Source organism: Carcharhinus amblyrhynchos, chromosome 31 (assembly GCF_965287045.1).
Source record: "Carcharhinus amblyrhynchos chromosome 31, sCarAmb.v2.hapA, whole genome shotgun sequence".
NCBI classification, from domain to species: Eukaryota; Metazoa; Chordata; class Chondrichthyes; order Carcharhiniformes; family Carcharhinidae; genus Carcharhinus; species Carcharhinus amblyrhynchos.
In genome coordinates, this window is record NC_137354.1 from 23,477,985 (window position 1) to 23,501,352 (window position 23,368).

The 23,368-nt window shown below is 50.8% G+C and overlaps 1 protein-coding gene across 1 annotated transcript in view; it reads right to left on the reverse strand.

Moving 5' to 3' along the window:
• Positions 1-1,589: 1,589 nt before the first annotated feature.
• Positions 1,590-23,368, reverse strand: part of LOC145360407 (sorbin and SH3 domain-containing protein 1-like) — a 114,368-nt gene continuing 92,589 nt past the window's right edge. Inside the window, exons 18-26 of the mRNA XM_080215606.1 lie at positions 22,467-22,581; positions 22,259-22,384; positions 19,873-20,067; positions 14,729-15,424; positions 10,930-11,031; positions 9,329-9,391; positions 8,602-8,792; positions 6,046-6,152; positions 1,590-3,171 (exon numbers count right to left, since the gene is read on the reverse strand). Coding sequence (XP_080071732.1) covers positions 3,104-3,171; positions 6,046-6,152; positions 8,602-8,792; positions 9,329-9,391; positions 10,930-11,031; positions 14,729-15,424; positions 19,873-20,067; positions 22,259-22,384; positions 22,467-22,581 — 1,663 coding nt within the window. The 3' untranslated portion in view covers positions 1,590-3,103. The remainder of the gene's footprint in view (positions 3,172-6,045; positions 6,153-8,601; positions 8,793-9,328; positions 9,392-10,929; positions 11,032-14,728; positions 15,425-19,872; positions 20,068-22,258; positions 22,385-22,466; positions 22,582-23,368) is intronic.

Here is a 23,368-nt window from a genome sequence, read left to right on the forward strand (position 1 = left end):
AACTTCAGCACATGTATCCTCTCATAAGAGCACAAGAACATAAGAAATAGGAGCAGGAGTAGGCCATCTCGCCCTTCGAGCCTGCCCCGCCATCAATAAGATCATGGCTGATCTGAAGTGGATCAGTTCCACTTTCCCGCTTTCTCCCCATAACCCTTAATTCCCCTGTCTATCAGAAACCTATCTACCCGTGACTTAAATATATTTAGTGAGGCAGCCTCCACCACTTCAACGGGCAGAGAATTCCAGAGATTCACCACCCTTTGAGCGAAGAAGTTCCTCCTCAACTCTGATCTAAACTGTCCCCCCCTTATCTTGAGGCTGTGCCCTCTAGTCCTGCTACCATTTCTAAGCGGGAAGAATCTCTCTACCCTATCCATCCCCTTCATTATCTTATACATCTCATAATACATAGAACATAGAACAATACAAAGAAAAAAAATTGTTGTGATAGCTGATACCAGAGATGAGGGGGTTGGACTATGAAGAGAGGCTGAACAGACTGGGTTTGTACTCGTTGGAGTTTAGAAGGCTGAGGGGGGATCTTATAGAGACATATGAGGAAAGATTGAAGAAATTGGGGCTGTTTTCCCTTGAAAGACGCCGACTGAGGGGGGATCTAATAGAGGTATATAAGATTATGAAGGGTATAGATAGAGTAAACAGAGGTAAGCTATTTCCTATAATAGAGACACGTAGGACAAGGGGCCGTGGACTTAAGGTGAGGGGGGAGAGGTACAACAGATATTAGAGGGAGGTTTTTCACACAGAGGGTAGTGGGGGTATGGAATGCTCTGCCAAGTAAGGTGGTGGAGGCAAACACGCTAGAGTCCTTTAAGAGTAACTTAGACAGGCACATGACCGAGTTGCAGATGGGTGGATACAGGAGAACCTTGTAGATAAGGGTCATTAGCATTGGGGCGTCCCTGGTAATGTAAATGGGTATGGTATAATAATAATGTTCTTTCTCTTTTCATTCACAGGTTTTAAGTCGGTCCACCTCGTGTCCAACGAGGGGCGTACACACGATGGGTCGTACTGGGGCTGCTCTTGGTTGTTTGAGATTGGCCTAGTGCTTCATGTCGTTAGTGTGTGCCTAAACTGGACCAGATACCGGGCAAGACGACAGCTCAGTGACTATCACTGATTGCTGTGCAGACACATGGATTTGGGCCGGTGTCTGTGGGAGTTTGCGCATTCTCCCAATGCTTGCGTGGGTTTTCTCCGGGTGCTCCGGTTTCCTCCCACACCCCAAAGATATGCTATTAGGCTGATTGGCAGGAATAAATTGTCCCTAAATCAGTTTCCCTCAATCTGGATGGCCATAAAGCATTAGACAGGGGTCGTGGGTGGAGAGGGGGACTGGTGGTGTTGAGATGGCGGCGTGGGCTTGTTGGGCCAAAGGGCCTGTTTCCCGGGCTGATTTTGTCCTTTGTCTTTGTTCTTTGAAGGGCTAGATGGCCTACTCCTGCTCCTATTTCTTATGTTCTAGCTTGCCAAGTTTCCCTTTGGGATTTTTGGTTACAGGATAGACCCACCAAGGTGGATTCTGCGCTGCTATGGCCCAAATAAAAACAGAAACACACCTATTCCAAGGCACATCCGTGGCTTGAATAAAGTTTATTAAATATTGCATTTTGTTTTTCAACCACAGCAGTAAATAGACTCTCGTCTTCATTATCAAATCACAAAGCACCGCAATAAAGAAAACAGCTTAACAGAAGATGGGCCGCTACGTTCGGTTATAAAGTTGTGCGGCTCACAGGAAACTGGTAAATAAAACGCGTGAGTGTGTGTTTTGATTATGTGAAGCCAAGTCGGACTTGCTGCCACGCTGTGACGGGTTGGGGTGGGAGCGGAGGTTTCTCTATGTTAAACAGAAAGTGATTTTTTTTCCTTTTTTTTTTAGCTGTTGCACCCCTGTGCCAACGGGGGCAGGAAAACTGCCCAGCGGGGTGGCAAGTTCCTTAAAGAAACACACCAAGTTTGCATGTGCCAAGTACTTCCCCTCAGATAACGATACCGAGTTCCTTTTTCTTCTGGGTGAATTGCAAAAGAGCTCCGAGGAGTGTTATTTTCTCTGCCATCAGTCGGCCATTTATATTCCTTTTTCTGTTTGTTAAATTATTATTTTCTATACAGGATAAGTACACGGGTTTTGTACAAAATCTAATGTACATATTTACACAAAGCTTTTACCCCAGCCAAGGGCCAAAGCCCCTTGGACGAGGGGCGCTCTCCTTTTATATATATTGTGTGACAGGGTGCAAAAACAAAACGTTATTAGTGTTGCAGCGTTAAGTGAACGTCAACAAGTTAACAAACGTGTTAAAAAGAAACTTGTCCTTAAAAATAAAGCTTCAACCCAAAATAATAGCTGTGATATGTTTGTTAAAGTTGGGGAGGAGGGGACAGTTCCCCACTGGCAACACGAGGTTTGCTCATGTTCTCGCTGTGCTAAGTTTCTCCGTTCTTAATAAAATAAAGCAATCCAAAAATATGTATCGTAGAAAGGGAGAGATTACAAGAGATAATCAGAGGACATCAGGCTGGAAATGGATACAAGTGGCGATAAACTCTTCTGCATTTGGAGCTCCCAGTCCATTCTCCACATTGTGAAAAGCCCCCCCCCCCACCCTCCTCTGGCTTCTAATCGCACCCCTTATTCCCATCAGAAACTCAGCCACACAAACCTCCTTCCTGCATCGCAGCCACAGACTATGCATCATTTCACTTGGCCAACTCTGATCCGTGGGCACAGTCCATAATAATAATAATAAAACAAGGGGGAAAGTTCAGCTTTAACCCCCTGATGGCGATTTGAGCTGCCATGGGGGGGGGGGACAGAGCAAGCCCCTCAACCGCCAACACCATCAACACATTCCTGTGTTCAGCAACCTCGTACCCTCTGTACACGTACCACCCCTTCCTCTCTCTCTCTAAGTGTGTTCCATATCTGTTGTGAAAGTAAAGACACTTCATATTGTAAAGCAGAATGTTTATGCCAAGCTGATTCCATCCAATCCGCAGCTCTAGGATTCTCCGCAAACGGCATTTATTTGTTCCTCTGCAGTCCACTCCGTGAATCCCTCTGGCCCAGACATTACAAAGTCAACGGTTTTACATAGTTGCCGGGAAAGGTACCAAACTGTTTAGATCTCCTGGACGTTCCTGTTTGGGAAGACAAAACACAAAATCAGTTAAACGCCCCGACTATGTTTGGTGTCAAGTTTTGATTTGATTTACTGTTCGTCACAAGTATTGACACTGATTGCGGAGTCCATGAGATGTAGACAAAAGTTGTAGGTAGGAGGAGGATTGGGATGAGGCATTCGCTGAGTGTTAAAATGGGCAGCACGGGCTTGTTGGGCCTGTTTCCTCTGCTGTGTTCTTTGTTATCAACACACAGTGAAAAGTATTGTTCCTTGCACGCTAAGCATACCATTCACAGAGAAGGAAAGGAGAGACTGCAGAATGTAATGTTACAGTCATAGCTAGGGTGTAGAGAAAGATCAACTTAATATATAGTAGGTCCATTCAAAAGTCTGACAGCAGCAGGGAAGAAGCTGTTCTTGAGTCGGTCGGTACGGGACCTCAGACTTTTGTATCTTTTTCCCGATGGAAGAAGGCGGAAGAGAGAATATCCGGGGTGCGTGGGCTCCTTATTTTTGCTGGCTGCTTTGCCAAGGCATCAGGAAGTATAGAGAGAGTCAGTGGATGGGAGTTTCGTTTGGACTGGGCATACTCATGACCTTTTGTAGTTCCTTGTGGTCTAGGGCAGAGCAGGAGACGTACTAAGCTGTGATACCAAGCAGTGTCAGTTTAGTTCGATCAGTCAGTCGGAAAGGTTCGAGATACACAGCAGAAGCTAGAGAAGATGATGAGTGTGCGCCTCAATGCAACACTGCAGGGAACATAGAACATAGAACCCTACAGTGCAGAAAGAGGCCCTTCGGCCCATCGAGTCTGCACCGACCACAATCCCACCCAGGCCCCGACCCCCATATCCCGACACATTTACCCGCTAATCCCTCTAACCTACACATCTCAGCTCACTGAGGGGCAATTTTAGCATGGCCAATCAACCTAACCCGCACATCTTTGGACTGTGGGAGCACTCGGAGGAAACCCACGCAGACACAAGGAGAATGTGCAAACTCCACACAGACAGTGACCCGAGCCGGGAATCGAACCCAGGACCCTGGAGCTGTGAAGCAGCAGTGCTAACCCACTGTGCTACCGTGTCGCCCTAAAGTGCTGCATTGCCACTTTTCAACGAGATGCCAAACCAAAGCCCCCTGGCAACTCTCCCCTGGTGGAACTCAATTCGAGGGAAGGTGGTGGCACAGTGGTATTCTCACTGGACTAGGAATCTAGAGACCCAGGATAGTGCCCTGGGGACCCAGGTTCGTATCCCACCATGGCAGACGGTGAAATTTAAATCTGATAAAAATCTGGAATTAAAAATCAAATGGAACCAAGGTCGTAAAACCCACAGGTGAGGCTGCAACTGGAGTACCGTGTGCAGTTTTGGTCCCCTTATTTGCTTAAGGATATATCGGCCTTGGAGAGAGTACAGAGAAGGTTCACCAGGCTGATACTGGAGATGAGGGGGTTAGCTTACGAGGAGAGATTGAATAGAGTGGGTCTGTACTCGCTGGAGTTTAGAAGGCTGAGGGGGGATCTTATAGAGACTTACAAGATAATGAAGGGGATGGATAGGGTAGAGGTAGAGAGATTCTTCCCGCTTAGAAAGGAAACCAGAACTAGAGGGCACAGCCTCAAAATAAGCAGGGGGGTAGTTTAGATCGGAGTTGAGGAGGAACTTCTTCACTCAAAGGGTGGTGAATCTCTGGAATTCTCTGCCCATTGAAGTGATGGAGGCTACCTCGCTAAATATATTTAAGTCACGGGTAGATAGATTTCTGATAGACAAGGGAATTAAGGGTTATGGGGAGAAAGCGGGAATGTGGAACTGAGCCATGACAGATCAGCCATGATCTTATTGAATGGCGGGGCAGGCTTGAAGGGCTAGATGGCCTACTCCTGCTCCTATTTCTTATTTGTTTCACTGATGTCCTTTAGGGAAGGAAATCTGCTGTCCTTGCCCCTGTCTGGCCTACACGTGACTCCAGACCCACAGCAATGCAGGATCAGAGAATCCCTATAATACATTCAGCCCATTGGGTCTGGATTGACTCTCTGATAGAGAATCTTACCCAGGTCTTATCCCTGTAACCCTAAATACTTACCCCACAAATTCCCCTGTCATGGGACACGAAGGGACAATTTAGCACGGCCAATCCACCTAACTTGTACATCTTTGGACTGTGGGAGGAAACCAGGGCACCCGGAGGAAACCCATGCAGACACGGGGAGACTGTGCAATCTCCACACGGACAGTGACCCGAGGCTGGAATCGAACCCGGGTCCCTGGCGCTGAGGGGAATGAGTGCCAACCACCGTGCACCGTCACGTCCTCTGAAATGGCCTAGTAAATCACTCAACCCAGAGGCAGTTAGGACTGGGCATCAAATGCTGGCCTCACCAGTGACTCCCATATCCCATGAAAGAATGACAAGGGATGCCAAGGTCTTTACAATCAGCTGTGATGGGTAAACCTGAATCTTACAAAGCCATGATATCATCATAGAACCCTACAGTGCAGAAAGAGGCCCTTTGGCCCATCGAGTCTGCACCAAACACAATCCCACCCAGGCCCTACCCCCATATCCCTACATATTATACCCACTAATCCCTCTAACCTACACATCCCTGGACACTAACGGGCAATTTCTTAGCATGGCCAATCAACCTAACCCGCACATCTTTGGACTGGTGGGAGGAAACTGGAGCACCCGGAGGAAACCCACGCAGACACGAGGAGAATGTGCAAACTGTGACCCGAGCCAGGAATCGAACCCAGGAGCTGTGAAGCAGCCGTGCTAACCACTGTACTACTGTCCCGTCCCTCATCATCCAACACCCCCCCCCCCAATTCATTCATCCTCCACGTGGTGTGTTCCACTGAGATCCGATACGCACCCACAAACCAGCCGTCGTCACATTTCTCCATTACGTCCACTATATCTCCTTCTCTAAGCTCCAACTCATCTTCATTCTGTGGGATGTAGCTGTACAAGGCTTGGAAGCTTAAAAGAGAGAGCGTGTAAAATAAAAACATGTAAAAGATCCATAACTGGGTACTGTCAACAGCAATGCTTCTGATTAATGTCAACACGGAAACAGACACTCCCTGTCCCTCCTCTGCACATCCTACCCCACTCAACAGACAGGGAAACAGAGGGAGGTGTTCCTTCTCCTGGGTCCATGGAAACACACACAGGATAATGTCCAAAAAGATACCAAATCTCTTGTTTCCGATGGTCACCAGGATACAGGAGGCCACTCTGCCCACTGAAACCATGCTAGCTCTCTGTAAGAGCAATCCAGATGAATCCCATTCCTCCACTGTTGTTTATTTACCTCGGGCCCGTTCAAATTCCTTTCAAAATCACTGATCGGTGAGGGCGAGGGGGGTGCTGGAAGGACTACACGTGACTCCAGGCCCATAGCAGTGAGGGTTGCCTCTTAACCGCCCTCTCTGAAATGGTGGAGTGAGACGCTCATTGGAAATGTCAGTGATGCCCGCGCCCCAGGAAAGGTTAAAATTAAAATATGTACAACGGCAAACTTCTAAACAAAACCTAAACCTGCCTCCACTTGAGACAATTCTGAAGAGTCACAGAATCCCTTCAGTACAGAAGTGGGCCGTTCGGCCCATTGAGTCTGCACCGACTCTCTGACAGAGTGTCTTACTTTCCACCTTCCTATCCCCGTAAACTTGCACATATAGCACGGCTCATCTCCCGAATCTGCACATCTTTGGACACTAAGGGGCAATTTAGCATGGCCAATCCACCTAACCTGCACATCTTTGGACACTAAGGGACAATTTAGCATGGCCAATCCACCTAACCTGCACATCTTTGGATACTAAGGGACAATTTAGCATGGCCAATCCACCTAACCTGCACATCTTTGGACACTAAGGGACAATTTAGCATGGCCAATCCACCAAACTGCACATCTTTGGACACTAAGGGACAATTTAGCATGGCCAATCCACCTAACCTGCACATCTTTGGACACTAAGGGGCAATTTAGCATGGCCAATCCACCAAACTGCACATCTTTGGATACTAAGGGACAATTTAGCATGGCCAATCCACCTAACCTGCACATCTTTGGATACTAAGGGACAATTTAGCATGGCCAATCCACCAAACTGCACATCTTTGGATACTAAGGGACAATTTAGCATGGCCAATCCACCTAACCTGCACATCTTTGGACACTAAGGGACAATTTAGCATGGCCAATCTATCTAACCTGCACATCTTTGGATACTAAGGGGCAATTTAGCATGGCCAATCTATCTAACCTGCACATCTTTGGATACTAAGGGGCAATTTAGCATGGCCAATCTATCTAACCTGCACATCTTTGGATACTAAGGGGCAATTTAGCATGGTCAATCCACCTAACCTGCACATCTTTGGATACTAAGGGACAATTTAGCATGGCCAATCCATCTAAACTTCACATCTTTTGACACTAAGAGGCAATTTAGCATGGCCAATCCACCTAACCTGCACATCTTTGGATACTAAGGGACAATTTAGCATGGCCAATCCACCTAACCCGCACATCTTTGGACACTAAGGGACAATTTAGCATGGCCAATCTATCTAACCTGCACATCTTTGGATACTAAGGGGCAATTTAGCATGGCCAATCTATCTAACCTGCACATCTTTGGATACTAAGGGGCAATTTAGCATGGTCAATCCACCTAACCTGCACATCTTTGGATACTAAGGGACAATTTAGCATGGCCAATCCATCTAAACTTCACATCTTTTGACACTAAGAGGCAATTTAGCATGGCCAATCCACCTAACCTGCACATCTTTGGATACTAAGGGACAATTTAGCATGGCCAATCCACCTAACCCGCACATCTTTGGACACTAAGGGACAATTTAGCATGGCCAATCCACCTAACCTGCACATCTTTGGATACTAAGGGACAATTTAGCATGGCCAATCCACCTAACCTGCACATCTTTGGATACTAAGGGACAATTTAGCATGGCCAATCCATCTAAACTTCACATCTTTTGACACTAAGAGGCAATTTAGCTTGGCCAATCCACCTAACCTACAGAGCTTGGGACACTAAGGGGCAATTTAGAATGGTCAATCCACTTAATCTACACACCTCTGGAGTGTGGGGGGAAACCCGCGCGGTCACGGGGAGAACGTGCAGTCTGAGCACAGACAGTCACCCAAGGCCGGAGTAGAACCCGCGACCCTCTTGCGGCAGTGCGAACCACTACGCCACCCACAGCGGAACGGCAGAGCAGAATCAGGGTAAGGCCATTGACTAAAGGTTTTTCTGCCCCTCCTAAGTTCAGAATGCCAAAGGCAATCGCCAACTACGTCGCACAAGAAATTAGCTGTGGATTTTGTGCCGCGTACATCACGTGGGCCACTGACCGAGGAAAGGTTGACGGATTAGAAACCCAAGTTACTCACAGGGCCGTGGTCGCGTGCGTCCTCTCTTGGCTGGTCCCGCGCTGTTGGCCCCGGGGTTGCTGGGAAATGATGAGAGATTGTTTACTGTCATGGGGAGACACCTTGTGCGGAGCGTGAAGTGGGTAGGAGAGGTTACTGCAGTAATGCACGGACTTTTCTGCAATGCTCATGATCTCATTGCAGACCGCCTCCTGTCAGGGTCCGCGTCCGTAGGGGGGGGTGCAGCGGGGGGGTGGGGGGCAAGCGAGCAGAGAGAAACGAGAGAGGAGGGGAAGGGCGGAGGGGGAGCATTCCAAACGCACCGCGGGGTTCCAGCAAGTTAACGGAGGGGGGGAGAAAAATCGGAGATCCAGGAAATCGGAGTGTAGAGTAGTCCAGAGGTAAGCATGGAAAAACAGGCAAGACAGAGAAGAATGGCAGATTTAATTCAAGGATTATAAGTGTGGCACCAAGTAGCAGTAGTTAGTGATTTCTATTAGTAGTCATGCATTTAATCTAAAGCACAGGATTCTACGTGGACCACACAGTCCAAACACAGTACACAAACCAACCAACTTAAGATTCATAACCCCAGCACTAAACATCTACCGTGTAACGCACATCGCAAAGTACAGCTTGAATCCAATCTCTACGCCATTACCAAGATTAGTTCATTGGTTTCCAAGCTCCGATGTACTAAGAGCCCCTATCAGGGCCAGCTGTGACGCAGATACAGATCAATTCTTACCACGTAGTTCTTTTCAGAGTCTGTGAGATCTGGTCCCCGCAATGAATGATGGACAGGCTGTGACTGGCAAGCAGATAAGTGGAGGAAAAATTGGCAGCATGGGTTATTGGCTTCAGACAGAGGGCGAAACGAGAGGCATTATCGAACAAGAGTCATGACAAGCGACGGATAGCAGGAGGAGGAGACGGGGATAGAGAGCGCGCAGAGAGAGAGAGTTCCGAGCAATGAATAGAGAGAGAATGACCAAAACTCAACATGAGGCAGGTTAAGCCACCGGATGGGATGAGATGGAAGGGAAGGGTTGAGATACACGTGGAGAAGTTAATTCCTTGCGGAAACATTTCAAGAGATTTAGACACAAAACAACAACAACAACACCATACATTTTCATAGAATCCCAGGAGAGGAGGCCAGACAAGTCTGGGGTCAGTGAGTGGTGATGTCATTGCGCTACAGTGCATAAAGAGGCCATTCGGCCCATCGATCCTGCGCCGACCACAATCCCACCCAAGCCCTATCTCCCGTAACCCCACAGATTTGCCCTGCTAATCCCCCTGACACTAAGGGACACAGAATCATAGAACCCTACAGGGCAGAAAGAGGCCCTTCGGCCCATCGGGTCTGCACCAAACACAACCCCACCCAGGCCCTACCCCCCATATCCCTACATATTATACCCACTAATCCCCTCTAACCTACTCACCCCTAGACACTAAGGGGGCAATTTCTTAGCCAGGCCAATCAACCAAACCCCGCACATCTTTGGACTGTGGGAGGAAACCGGAGCACCCGGAGGAAACCCACGCAGACACGAGGAGAATGTGCAAACTCCACACAGTCAGCCATTTTACGTTTCCTCTCTCTCTCTCTTGGCGCACGTTTATTATTTGTCACCCCGCCCCCATCCCCCCGGCACACCACTGGACATTAAGCCTCAGCACATATCCCTGGGGTACGCTTCTGAAGATCGGGGAGGGGCGGGGGGGGGCGCTCTCCGCTGTCTCCTGGTTAGTGATCATCCCCCCCCGCCCCTTTAAAAACCTCATCGGTCGTGGGATCTTGCTGTGCGCAAAGCTGGTGCCCCCTTACAGCAGCGGGCGTGTGTGAGAACCACCTCGCTGGCAGCAAAGCACGATGGGATGTGCTGAGATCATGAGAGGTAGCTATAGAAATGCAGCCCAGTGAGCAGATCGGTTGGGGTGGGGTGTGGGGGAGGGGGTGGAGGGGGTTGAGGGTGAGGGAGGGGGGGGTGCTTTGGCAGGAGCCAAATGAATTTGGGGCCATCGCAGTGAACGATGATGGCATTGCGCCAAGCTACAGGCGCCCTCTGGGGTGTAAACCCGACTGGACGAGGTACTGGGGGTCAATGGGAGCTCTCTGGGATCCACAGGCTCGCTCCAACCCCAGGCGACCCTCGCTCCACGTCGCTCAGTCATCCGCCGCGAACTGATCCACAGAACCTCGGAGCGGAGACGCTCTCGGAGTAACCCTTCCTCTCTCTCTCTGAGCCATTAGCCAATATCCCAGTCTCCATCCCCGTCAGGATAACTCCACTGGGGGACTGCGCACAACTAAAGGCAGGGAATCAAACTGGCACTTACCACCAGAGAGGCGGAATTCAAGCTGTTAACCGGAGAATCAGAAAAGACAGTCGGACTCCTGGAATACCGTCCGGCGACCCCACTATCATTTCTCGAGTTAAGCTAATGTGTTTGAAAGGACACAAAATCATCTCAGTATTTTGCTGTCAGAGGCAGGGCGAGGTTGAGCGAGAGAGCGTGGGAGAAAGGGAATGAGCGAGGATGAGACAGAGAGAGAGAGAGAGAGAGAGAGGGAAACATGACAGATTGTCAGAGAGAGAGGGAGAGAGAGGGACCGGCATACAGACCCAGAGTGGGGGTAGGGGGTTAGGAGGGGGAGGGGGAAGGAGGGCGAGTCACGGGACGGGGGTGAGGGGAGGGCGCCACAGGGGGGCCCCGCAGAGGTGGGGGGGGACTGTGGTGGGAAGAGGGTAGGGGGGCACAGGTATGAGCAAGAGGGGGCTGGGGGAGGGAGGGGGAGAGGGAGAGGGAGAGGAGGGCAGGGGGGAGGGAGGGAGAGGGGGGCGGGGGGGAGGGAGAGGGGGGCGGGGGGGAGGGAGAGGAGGGAGAGGAGGGAGAGGGGGGCGGGGGGGAGGGAGAGGAGGGAGAGGGGGGCGGGGGGGGAGGGAGAGGGGGAGAGGGAGAGGGAGAGGAGGGCAGGGGGGAGGGAGAGGAGGGCAGGGGGGAGGGAGGGAGAGGGGGGCGGGGGGGAGGGAGAGGAGGGAGAGGAGGGAGAGGGGGGCGGGGGGGAGGGAGAGGGGGAGAGGGAGAGGGAGAGGAGGGCGGGGGGAGGGAGAGGAGGGAGAGGAGGGAGAGGAGGGAGAGGAGGGAGAGGAGGGAGAGGAGGGAGAGGAGGGAGAGGAGGGAGAGGAGGGAGAGGGGGGCGGGGGGGAGGGAGAGGGGGGCGGGGGGGAGGGAGAGGAGGGAGAGGAGGGAGAGGAGGGAGAGGGGGGAGGGAGAGGGGGAGAGGGAGAGGGAGAGGAGGGCAGGGGGGAGGGAGGGAGAGGGGGGCGGGGGGGAGGGAGAGGGGGCGGGGGGCGGGGGGGAGGGAGAGGGGGCGGGGGGGCGGGGGGAGGGAGAGGGGGCGGGGGGCGGGGGGAGGGGGAGGGGGGCAGGGGGGAGGGGGAGGGGGGCAGGGGGGAGGGAGAGGGGGGCGGGGGGGAGGGAGAGGGGGCGGGGGGGAGGGAGAGGGGGGCGGGGGGGAGGGAGAGGGGGGCGGGGGGGAGGGAGAGGGGGGCGGGGGGGAGGGAGAGGGGGGCGGGGGGGAGGGAGAGGGGGGCGGGGGGGAGGGGGAGGGGGGCAGGGGGGGAGGGAGAGGGGGGCAGGGGGGGAGGGAGAGGGGGGCGGGGGGGAGGGAGAGGGGGGCAGGGGGCATGGGGGAAAGGGTGGGTGGGGAAAGGGGGCGAGGTGAGAAAAAGGAACACCAAGCCAGAACTTGAATAAAGAATAGAGAGAGAGAAAATAGTGAGAGACGGTGAGTGTGCAAGAGTCAGAGAAAGGGACTCTGGTGAGCACAGAGTGAGGACGCAGAGCGAGAGGATCCATGAAAACAAGAGAGAGAGAGAGCAACAGAGTGTGGAATTATAGGAAATAGAGAGAGAGTAAGAAAGGGGACGAGGAGAGGGAAAGCACGGGGGTGAATCGGAGTGAGCAACACGAGAATACAAGCATTTCCCCTGTGGATCGTCATTTACCAATTTACAGAAAAAGCAAGGTCCTACCAATCTACAGGACACATTACAATGTCAGGTTTTATTCAGCCAACAACTATTGGTACAGGGTTAAAGAGACAAAATACATTCCCCCCACACACCTCCCAGAGATAAGTGGACCACCCGTTAGTTGGAGAGCAAAATCAAACAATTTTGTGTGAATGAGAAGGCACCTCAGGCTGAGGAGGGCCCGAGATTCTGAAATTTCACTAAATCAAACAAGGATTCTCCTCTCCGACAATGGCAAATACAAGACTATCCACCTCTCACGACACCACACAGCTCCCAGTTACCATGCTGGTACAGTCCACACAGTAACACATGCACCTCCCTGACAGCACAGACTCAGGGAAGGATCAAACGATACAGTGAGTGGCTCTCTGCTTAAGCAGTGCCTCCAGAGAGGGCAAATTACTATCTGGATGGCCGTAAGTTAGGAGCAGGGAATATACAATGAGAGCTGGGTGTTCTTGTGCACCAGTCACTGAAGATAAGCATGCAGGTGCAGCAGGCAGTCGAAAAAGGCTTTGTTGGCCTTCATTGCGAAAGGAATCCCATACAGCAGCAGGAATGTCTTGCTGAATTATGGTGAGGGACACACCTGGAGTATTGGATGCCAGATGTGGCCTCCTTATCTGAAGAAGGCTGCCCTTGCTATAGAGGGAGTGCAGAGGAGGTTCACTAGGCTGATACCGGAGTTGAGGGGGTTGAGCTATGAAGAGAGGCTTGTACTCGTTAAGAGTTGAGAAGGATGAGGGGGGATCTTATTCAGACGTATAAGATGATGAAAGGGATGGATAGGGTAGAGGTGGAGAGGTTCTTCCTGCTTAGAAAGGACAGCAGGACTAGAGGGCACAGCCTCAAGATAAGGGGGGGTGCAGTTTAGAACAGAGTTCAGGAGGAACTTCTTCACTCAAAGGGTGGTGAATCTCTGGAATTCTCTGCCTGTTGAAGTGGTGGAGGCTACCTCACTAAATATATTTAAGTCACGGGTAGATAGGTTTCTGATAGACAGGGGAATTAAGGGTTATGGGGAGAAAGCGGGAAAGTGGAACTGATCCACTTCAGATCAGCCATGATCTTATTGAATGGCGGGGCAGGCTCGAAGGGCTAGATGGCCTACTCCTGCTCCTATTTCTTATGTTCTTATATAGCTGTTGGAACCAAGGGGATAAAGGATATGGGAGGGAAGTGTGGGATCAGGTACTTTACAGGTGCGTCGGTCCACCTTGTTGGCCAACGAGGGGCATACACGTGGTGGGTCGTGCGAGGGCTGCTCTTGGATGTTGCTTTGAGAGTTGCCCAGTGCTTCACGTCGTTAGTGTACGCTTAAACTGGACCAACTGACGGGCAACACGACAGCTCAGTGACTATCACTGTTTGCTGTGCAGATACATGGATTTGGGCTGGTGTCTGCGGGAGTTTGCACATTCTCCCCGTGCCTGCGTGGGTTTTCTCCAGTTTCCTCCCGCATCCCAAAAAACGTCCTCTTAGGCTGATTGGCGTCACAAATTGTCCCTAAATTAGTCTTGCCTCTATCTTCCCCAATAGGCGTAGACAAAGGTCATGGGTAGAGGGGGACACTCAATGTTAAAATGGCGACGCGAGCTCGTTGGGCCTGTTTCCCGGGTTCTTTGTTCAGGCTCTTGGGTTGGATGATCAGCCACGATCGGAATGAATGGCGGAGCAGGCTCAGAGGGCTGAATGGCCTCTTCCTGTGCCTATTCTCTGTGTTTCTACGAAACGCTACAGTCGCTGTTTGATCATCAGTCCAGGTGTCGGGGCTGCTGATGAAGGCGATCGCATGGCTGTACTTGGCCCTCCGTCCAGCTGTGGGTGGTGGAGGGTGAGATACCAGAATGATACCCGCTGAGGAAGTGGGGATGGGGACAGAGTCGAGGTTTGGGGGGGAGGTGAGGGTGAGATACTCTGGAAGGAAAGTGGAGCAGAACACAAAGAGTTAGTGGAAAACCAGTCATTCTGCATCTCCAAGTAGTCAACCAGTTAGTGAGGCAAGTTCTAACTCGGCTTTCAACATTAGGCACTGGCTTGCAACACTCTTGTGAAGGCCACACCATGCTCCGTGACACTGGAGCTTACAGACACACCTCAGCGGCCTTCTCTGTTGGTTCTGCTGGTTTCCTGCTGGTGCTGCCCTCCACTTCCTGCGTGGCATCCCCCCGGGCAATCTTGAGGAGCTCCCTGGACGTTTCACGGTGCCCGGTGCCCTCTGGGCCCCTGCACCTCCCTGGCTCAGGTGCCAGGCCGGCGAGACCACCACGGTTCGGCACCCTGGCGGCTAAAGGATCCGCCGCATCCCCCCGGCACCGCCCGCCGCTCAGGACCCAGGCGTTATCGGTCAGGTTGATGGGACTGGGCGGAGGCGGCGAGGCCACCGGAGGCGACGAGCTGTAGCTGCTGAGGGTGGGGGAGGGGGCGAAGGGGGCAAGGCCCTCGCCGAGAGGGGTGCTGAACGTGACACTCCGCAGTGACTGCTGCGAGCGAGGCGGGGGCAAAGGCGACCTGTTCGACTCGGAGTCTCCCCACTCTCGAGAGGGAGGGGAGCTGGGCGGGAGGGAAGGGCTGGTGGCCAGCGAGGCGCTGAGGTGGTTTCCGTCGGAGGAGAAGCCCTCGGGCAGGGGGGGCAGCGGAGGGGTTGCCAGGGGCGTGGGGCTGGGGGACACGCCCATCGTCAGGGTAATCCAGTCGGAGGTGACAGCTTGAAGATCTGGAGAGAGCACTCTGCGATAGTGAGGCTGAGGAGGCGGCGGAGATGGTCTGGGGGGAGCGCAATTAACGGAGAACTTCAAACAAGAAGAGAGAAGGAAAAACAAAAAGTCAACAGATAAGCAGAGAGCTCAAAAACGTCAATAAATAACCAGGCAACTAAAATAAGGTCGAAAGACACAGATATAAACACATTGGGGAGAAACTTGAACACGAGAAAGAGAAGAAGAATTTCAGAGCATCATAGAATTCCCGCAGAACGAGGCCATTCAGCCCATCAATGCTGTATTTGCTCTCTGACAGAGCACCTTACCCAGGTCCACCCCCCCCCCCCCCCCCCGTGCTGTCCCCATAATAATCAAGGACCCCACGCACCCCGGACATTCTCTCTTCCACCTTCTTCCATCAGGAAAAAGATACGAAAGTCTGAGATCACGCACCGACCGACTCAAGAACAACTTCTGCTTTTGAATGGACCTACCTGGCATTAAGCTGGTCTTTCTCTACACCCCAGCTATGACTGTAACACTACATTCTGCACTCTCTCCTTTGCTTCTCCATGAACGGCATGCTTTGTCTGTATAGCGCGCCAAGAAACAATACTTTTCACTGTGTGCTGTACACTGACAATAATAAATCAAATCAAAGTAACCCCGCATACTTAGCATAGCCAATCCACCTAACCTGCACATCTTTGGACACTAAGGGACAATTTAGCATGTCCAATCCACCCAACACACACATCTTTGGACACTAAGGGGCAATTTAGCATGGCCAATCCACCTAACCTGCACATTGTTGGACACTAAGGGGTAATTTAGCATGGCCAATCCACCTAACCTGCACATCTTTAGACACTAAGGGGCAATTTAGCATGGCCAATCCACCAAACTGCACATCTTTGGACACTAAGGGGCAATTTAGCATGGCCAATCCACCTAACCTGCACATCTTTGGACACTAAGGGGCAATTTAGCATGGCCAATCCACCTAACCTGCACATCTTTGGACACTAAGGGGCAATTTAGCATGGCCAATCCACCTAACCTGCACATCTTTGAACACTAAGGGGCAATTTAGCATGGCCAATCCACCAAACTGCACATCTTTGGACACTAAGGGGCAATTTAGCATGGCCAATCCACCTAACCTGCACATCTTTGGACTGTGGGAGGAATCTGGGGCACCCAGAGGAAACCCATGCAGGCATGGGGAGAACATGCAAACTCCACATAGTCACCCAAGGCCAGGATCAAACCCGGGTTCCTGACGCTCTGAGGCAGCAGTGCTAACCACTGTGCCAACTGTTATATAAAAGATTTTTAACACTGATGTGAAAATGTCTCTGCTCACCTGTCATCAGGTGCCTGACTACCTGGCGCAGTTTTGAACTCATGGATCATACACAGAAACTTTACTCCCTCCTGTCCTGAAAGCCACTGCAGAGGCCAATAGTTCTCCAATACCTTGCCTAGTCATTCTGTGTGTGTCAGCCTCGAGACAGCCATCAGCTGCTCGACTATTAAGGGCATCACAAGCTGTGTCCCACCACGTGAGTGGAGATGTAAACTGAGTTTGTGTCTTTATATACCCTGTTTGTGAACAGAAATCCCACTCACCTGATGAAGGAGCAGCGCTCCGAAAGCTAGTGGTTTGTGCTACCAAATAAACCTGCTGGACTTTAGTCTGGTATTTTGCCTGGACATGCCAATCCATCTAACCTGCACATCTTTGGACACTAGGGGCAATTTAACATGGCCAATCCACCTAACCTGCACATCTTTGGACACTAGGGGCAATTTAACATGGCCAATCCACCTAACCTGCACATCTTTGGACACTAGGGGCAATTTAACATGGCCAATCCACCTAACCTGCACATCTTTGGATACTAAGGGGCAATTTAACATGGCCAATCCACCTAACCTGCACATCTTTGGATACTAAGGGGCAATTTAACATGGCCAATCCACCTAACCTGCACATCTTTGGATACTAAGGGGCAATTTAGCATGGCCAATCCACCTAACCTGCACATCTTTGGACACTAGGGGCAATTTAGCACGGCCAATCCACCTAACCTGCACATCTTTGGGCATTAAGGGGCAATTTAGCATGGCCAATCCCCCTAACCTGCACATCATTGGACACTAAGGGGCAATTTAGCATGGCCAATCCACCTAACCTGCACATCGTTGGACACTAAGGGGCAATTTAGCATGGCCAATCCCCCTAACCTGCACATCGTTGGACACTAAGGGGCAATTTAGCATGGCCAATCCCCCTAACCTGCACATCTTTGGATACTAAGGGGCAATTTAGCATGGTCAATAACACATCTTTGGACACTAAGGGGCAATTTAACATGGCCAATCTGCCTAATCTGCACATCTTTGGCATGGACTTGCAAAATCGCACTAACTGCCCCGCCTGGAGGCAATACACATCTCCTTAACCTGCGCTTAACTCTCTTTTCACTCACATTGTCTGTACCTTTAAGACGTGATTAGCCGTAAAGACTCGCATTCCAATCATTGTTCTGTAAATTTGTGTCTTTATATGCCCAGAACTCCCACTCACCCGACGAAGAAGCAGCGCTCTGAAAGCTAGTGGCGTTTACTGCCAAATAAACCTGTTGGGTTTTAACCTGGTATTGTGAGACTTCCCACCACATACACCATTCCGCAGGGAAACCCTAGTCAGCAGTCCGAATCCCGAGTAACGTTCCGCGTCCAGGGACATCAGAGCCAGTGAGGGCACGTCAAATCCGTTAACCTCCCCCCCCACAATATCGATGCTCCGTCTTACAGGATACAAGGAGGACTATTCAAAGCTCGGGAGCCGCGTTCCAGCATGGCAGGGGGTTAAATCCAATCCAACCCACTGCTCCCCCCATCAAGACAGTGATACCCCAACTTACATTCATTAATCCAAGCACAGCACCGTCAGAACATTCTGGCTCTCGATGTCAAGGGGTCTGAATTAAATAGAAATCCCCGCTCCCGCAAAAAAGGGATGGTGGCGTGGGGTCAAAAATACAAGGCGAGGGGAGATCAGAGGGCTCTCTGTAAAGAGGTCATTCCTTTCAGGTAACCAACACTTCTTCCCTGCTGCCGTTAGACTTTCGAATGGACCTACCTCGCATTAAGTTGATCCTTCTCTACACCCCAGCTATAACACTACGTTCCGCACTCTCTTCTTTCCTTCTCTATGAACGGTATGCTTTGTCTATATAGCGCGCAAGGAACAATACATTTCACTGCATGTGACAATAACAAACCAAATCAAATGAAGGGGTGGTGTCGTTGAGAGAGTCATGATGTGGAGATGCCGGCGTTGGACTGGGGTAAACACAGTAAAAAGTCTGGCAACACCAGGTTTAAGTCCAACCGATTTATTTGATGGTAAACTCACAAGCTTTCGGGGTTTGCCCTTCAAACAAAAAAAGGACAAACCCCGAAAGCTTGTGGGTTTACTATCAAATAAACTGGTTGGACTTAAATCTGGTGTCGCCAGGCTTCTTACTGTGTTGTTGAGGGAGATGATGTGGAGATGCCGGCGTTGGACTGGGGTAAACACAGTAAGAAGTCTGGCAACACCAGGTTTAAGTCCAACCAATTTATTTGATAGTAAACTCACAAGCTTTCGGGTTAGCCCCTTCGTCAGGTGAATGGAGAGTTCTGGCCTCAGTCAGAGCATATACAGCACAGACAGTTTCCAGATTACTGATTAGAATGCAAATCTTTACACCTAACCTGCTGTTCAAGTCCTAAAGTGGCTGACAATGTGTGTGTGGAAGGAGCACTGATCACAGGTTAAAGAGATGTGTATTGTCTCCAGGCAGTACAGTGAGTGAGGTTTTGCAAACCCAGGCAAGTCACGGGGGTTACAGATAGTGCGACATGAACCCAAGATCCCGGTTGAGACCGTCCTCATGTGTGCGGAACTTGGCTATCAGTCTCTGCTCAGCGACTCTGCGCTGTCGTGAAGGCCGCCTTGGAGAATGAAGACGGTCTCAACAGGGATCTTGGGTTCATGTCGCACTATCTGTAACCCCCATGACTTGCCTGGGTTTGCAAAACCTCACTTACTGTACTGTCTGGAGACAATACACATCTCTTTAACCTGCGATCAGTGCTCCTTCCACTCACATTGTCGGCCACTTTAGGACTTGAACAGCAGGTTAGGTGTAAGGATTCGCATTCTGATCAGTAATCTCTAAACTGTCTGTGCTTTATATGCTCTGTCTGAGGCCAGAACTCTCCATTCACCTGATGAAGGGGCTAACCCGAAAGCTTGTGAGTTTACTATCAAATAAATCGGTTGGACTGAAACCTGGTGTTGTCAGACTTCTTACTGTGTTTACCCCAGTCCAACGCCGGCATCTCCACATCATGACTATTGTTGAGGGATGATGTGGGTTGATGATGATGTTGAGGGAGGCCAGGCCTGGAGGCCTGGGTGTAATACAGCACATCTGGCAGTAGGTGGTGCCCAAAGCTTTGGTTAGGGAGAGGAAGACTACCTGAGGAGAGCTTGTTGAGCTGCGGTTTGAAGAGTAAGAGCTCGGGGGATCGGGGTAGTCGACCGCATTCTTCACTCGGGGTCTTTTAATCACGTCCACGTACGTGACGGGGAAGATGCCCTGGCGGCTCGTGCCCGAGATTTTGCCTTCGTACCAGTTTTCGTCCACTCTCCGTACGAGCGTGATCCTCTCGCCCTGCGGAGACAGAGGAACGTGTGAGTTATCACCGGGAATCCACAGCACAGGCTGGAGTTAACACATCAGCTTCGTCACAGGGCAAGGCCTTGTGGTATCATCGCTAGGCCAACAATCCAGAAACTCAGCTCACGTTCTGGGGACCCCGGGTTCGAATCCCGCCACGGCAGGCGGTGGAATTTGAATTCAACAAAAAATATCTGGAATTAAGAATCTACTGATGGCCCAATTGGGAAAACCCAATCTGGGTCACTTTAGGGAAGGGAATCTGCCAACCTTACCTGGTCTGGCCTACATGTGACTCCAGAGCCACAGCAATGTGGTTGATGCTCAACTGACCACGGGCAACTAAGGGATGGGCCATAAACTCTGGCCCAGCCAGTGACGTCCATGTCCCAGGAATGAGTAAACACCCTATTATCAAATCGTTGGAATCCTTTGTTGATCTTTTTTTGCCTTCAAATTCCTTCAACTCCCTGTGGTACAGAGTTCCCTGACTGCAGCAAGAAGATTCCTCGCTAACTGCCTCAAATTGTCACAGGCCTAAAATAAATCGAACCTAATCTTCCAAAACCAGCAGTGAGTTTTTCATGTTGCTCTGGGGATATGAAATACTTCCCATTCCAGGCAAGCATCCAAACTCAATCCCTCCCAGAGAGGGTCAGGAGAAGGATAAAGGAGCCATAGCATTCTGCACCTCCAACCCAAACTCCTTCCCTCGTTCAAGCATTTCTAGCCTCCAGCCATCCCATAACCAAGCGAGTTAGACTGACAACTAAGGGCCAATTTTAATTTTAAGAATGGGCAGTGGTTGGCCACAGAACCAATCGTAGAATCCCTACAGTGCAGGAAGTGGCCATTCAGCCCATCAAGTCTGTACTGACTCTCCGAAAGAGGCACTCGGGCCCACACTCTGCCTGTAACCCTAGGCATTTAGCATGGCTAATGCACTTAACCTACGCATCTTTGGAAACTAAGGAGCAATTTAGCATGGCCAATCCACCTAACCTGCTCATCTTTGGACTGTGGGAGAAAACCGGAGCACCCGGAGGAAACCCACGCAGACACGGGGAGAATGTGCAAACTCCACACAAGACAGTGACCCGAGCTGGGAATCGAACCCAGGTCCCTGGAGCTGTGAGGCAGCAGTGCTAACCACTGTGCTACCCTTTACATCACAACCATATTCACTATCATCGTGGCACTCTACCCAACGGCATCGCGCATGCACCTTCGCCACACGGGCTGCTACGGTTCAAAGAGGAGGTTCACCACCAAGGTCAGTTGGAGATGGGAAATAAACGCCAGTCTTGGCACAGAGCCCAGGCCTCAAGAACGAAGAGGAGGAAACTTCAAGCGGCCAAAATATCACTGCACTTGCGGAAGGATATATTGGCCTTGGAGGGAGTGCAGAGGAGGTTCACTAGGCTGATACCAGAGATGAGAGGGATGGACTATGAGGAGAGACTGAATAGACTGGGTCTGTACTTGTTGGAGTTTAGAAGGATGAGGGGGGATCTTATAGAGATGTATAAGATAATGAAGGGGATGGATAGGGTAGAGGTAGAGAGATTCTTCCCGCTTAGAAAGGACAGCAGGACTAGAGGGCACAGCCTCAAGATAAGGGGGGGGGGGCAGTTTAGATCGGAGTTGAGGAGGAACTTCTTCACTCAAAGGGTGGTGAATCTCTAGAATTCTCTGCCCGTTGAAGTGGTGGAGGCTACCTCGCTGAATATATTTAAGTCACGGGTAGATAGGTTTCTGATAGACAGGGGAATTAAGGGTTATGGGTAGAGAGCGGGAAAGTGGAACTGATCCACTTCAGATCAGCCATGATCTTATTGAATGGCGGGGCAGGCTCGAAGGGCTAGATGGCCTACTCCTGCTCCTACTTCTTATGTTCTTAAAGGCACTAAATTAATCTTCACTTAGCACAGGGTAGTCATCTTCCTCTGCTGTCTCAGGAGGAGAAATGGAATTACATCACACTGACACCCTTATTGGCTGTTCCTCCGGGGTTGGGAGAGTTGCTGGGAAGTGGAGATGGAGTTTTGGTTTGCCAGACTTGAGGCCTCAGTAGGGCTCCCAGAATGGAATATGCTTTATCCTCCAACTCCGACATCCCTCGCACTCTGAACAGCTGATCAACCTTAACAATCCTGAAAAAAAAAGAACCCAGAGAGTTTCCTACCTTCCTGAAAGACATTTCCACGTGGGTGTCGCCATTGAAGTTGAAGCGAGATATGGCCTCGCCGTATTCCAGCACCTGCAAGGGTGGCGCCTTTTTGGGTTGGGCCCGTTCCGTTGGCGGGAGAAGCTGTAATCAGGAAGTCAGAGGTCAACATTGGCCGCGAAGGACGCTAACGTGCACTCAGTCACACCTCAGAGCTTAGGGTTACCTCGATGTACGATCTGGGAAAGATGCCAACTCGCCCATGATGCTCTCCTTCGTACCAGTTCTGATCGATCTGTCTGTATATGTAGACAATGTCGCCCTTCTGGAACGGCAGCTCCCTAAGACCAACAACACTCTAGTTAGTGCCTCCAGGGCCATTCGCAGAGGTACCGAGAGCCAGCACTTGGAAGCAGAGAGTTCTTACCATGATGAAGGTGGTGTGGTGGTATTGTCATTGGACTAGGAATCCAGGGACCCAAGGTAAATCCCTACAGTGCAGAAAGAGGCGACTTGGTCCACTGAGTCTGCACTGACACTCAAACAGGGCATCATACCCAAGCTCTATCCCTGTAATCCCGTGTATATACCCCACTATAATCATCCTAGCCAGCACATCTTTGGATACTAAGAGGCAATTTAGCATGGCCAATCCACCTAACCTGCACATCTTTGGACACTAAGGGGCAATTTAGCATGGCCAATCCCCCTAACCAACACATCTTTGGACACTAAGGGACAATTTAGCATGGCCAATCCACCTAACCAGCACATCTTTGGACTGTGGGAGGAAACCAGAGCATCTGGATAAAACCCATGCAGACATGGGGAGAATGTACAGATTCTGCACAGTCTCCCAAGTTTGGAATTGAGCCTGGGTCTCTAACACAGTGGCAGCAATGCTAACCATTATGCCACCATGCCTTACACTCTGGGGACACGGGTTTAAATCCCACCATGGCAGATGGTGGGCTGTCTGTGCGGAGTTTGCACATTCTCCTCGTGTCTGCGTGGGTTTCCTCCAGGTGCCCTGGTTTCCTCCCACAGTCCAAAGATGTTAGGTCGATCGGCCGTGCTACATTGACCCTAGTGTCAGGAGATTAGCGAATTAATTATGTGCAGTTATAG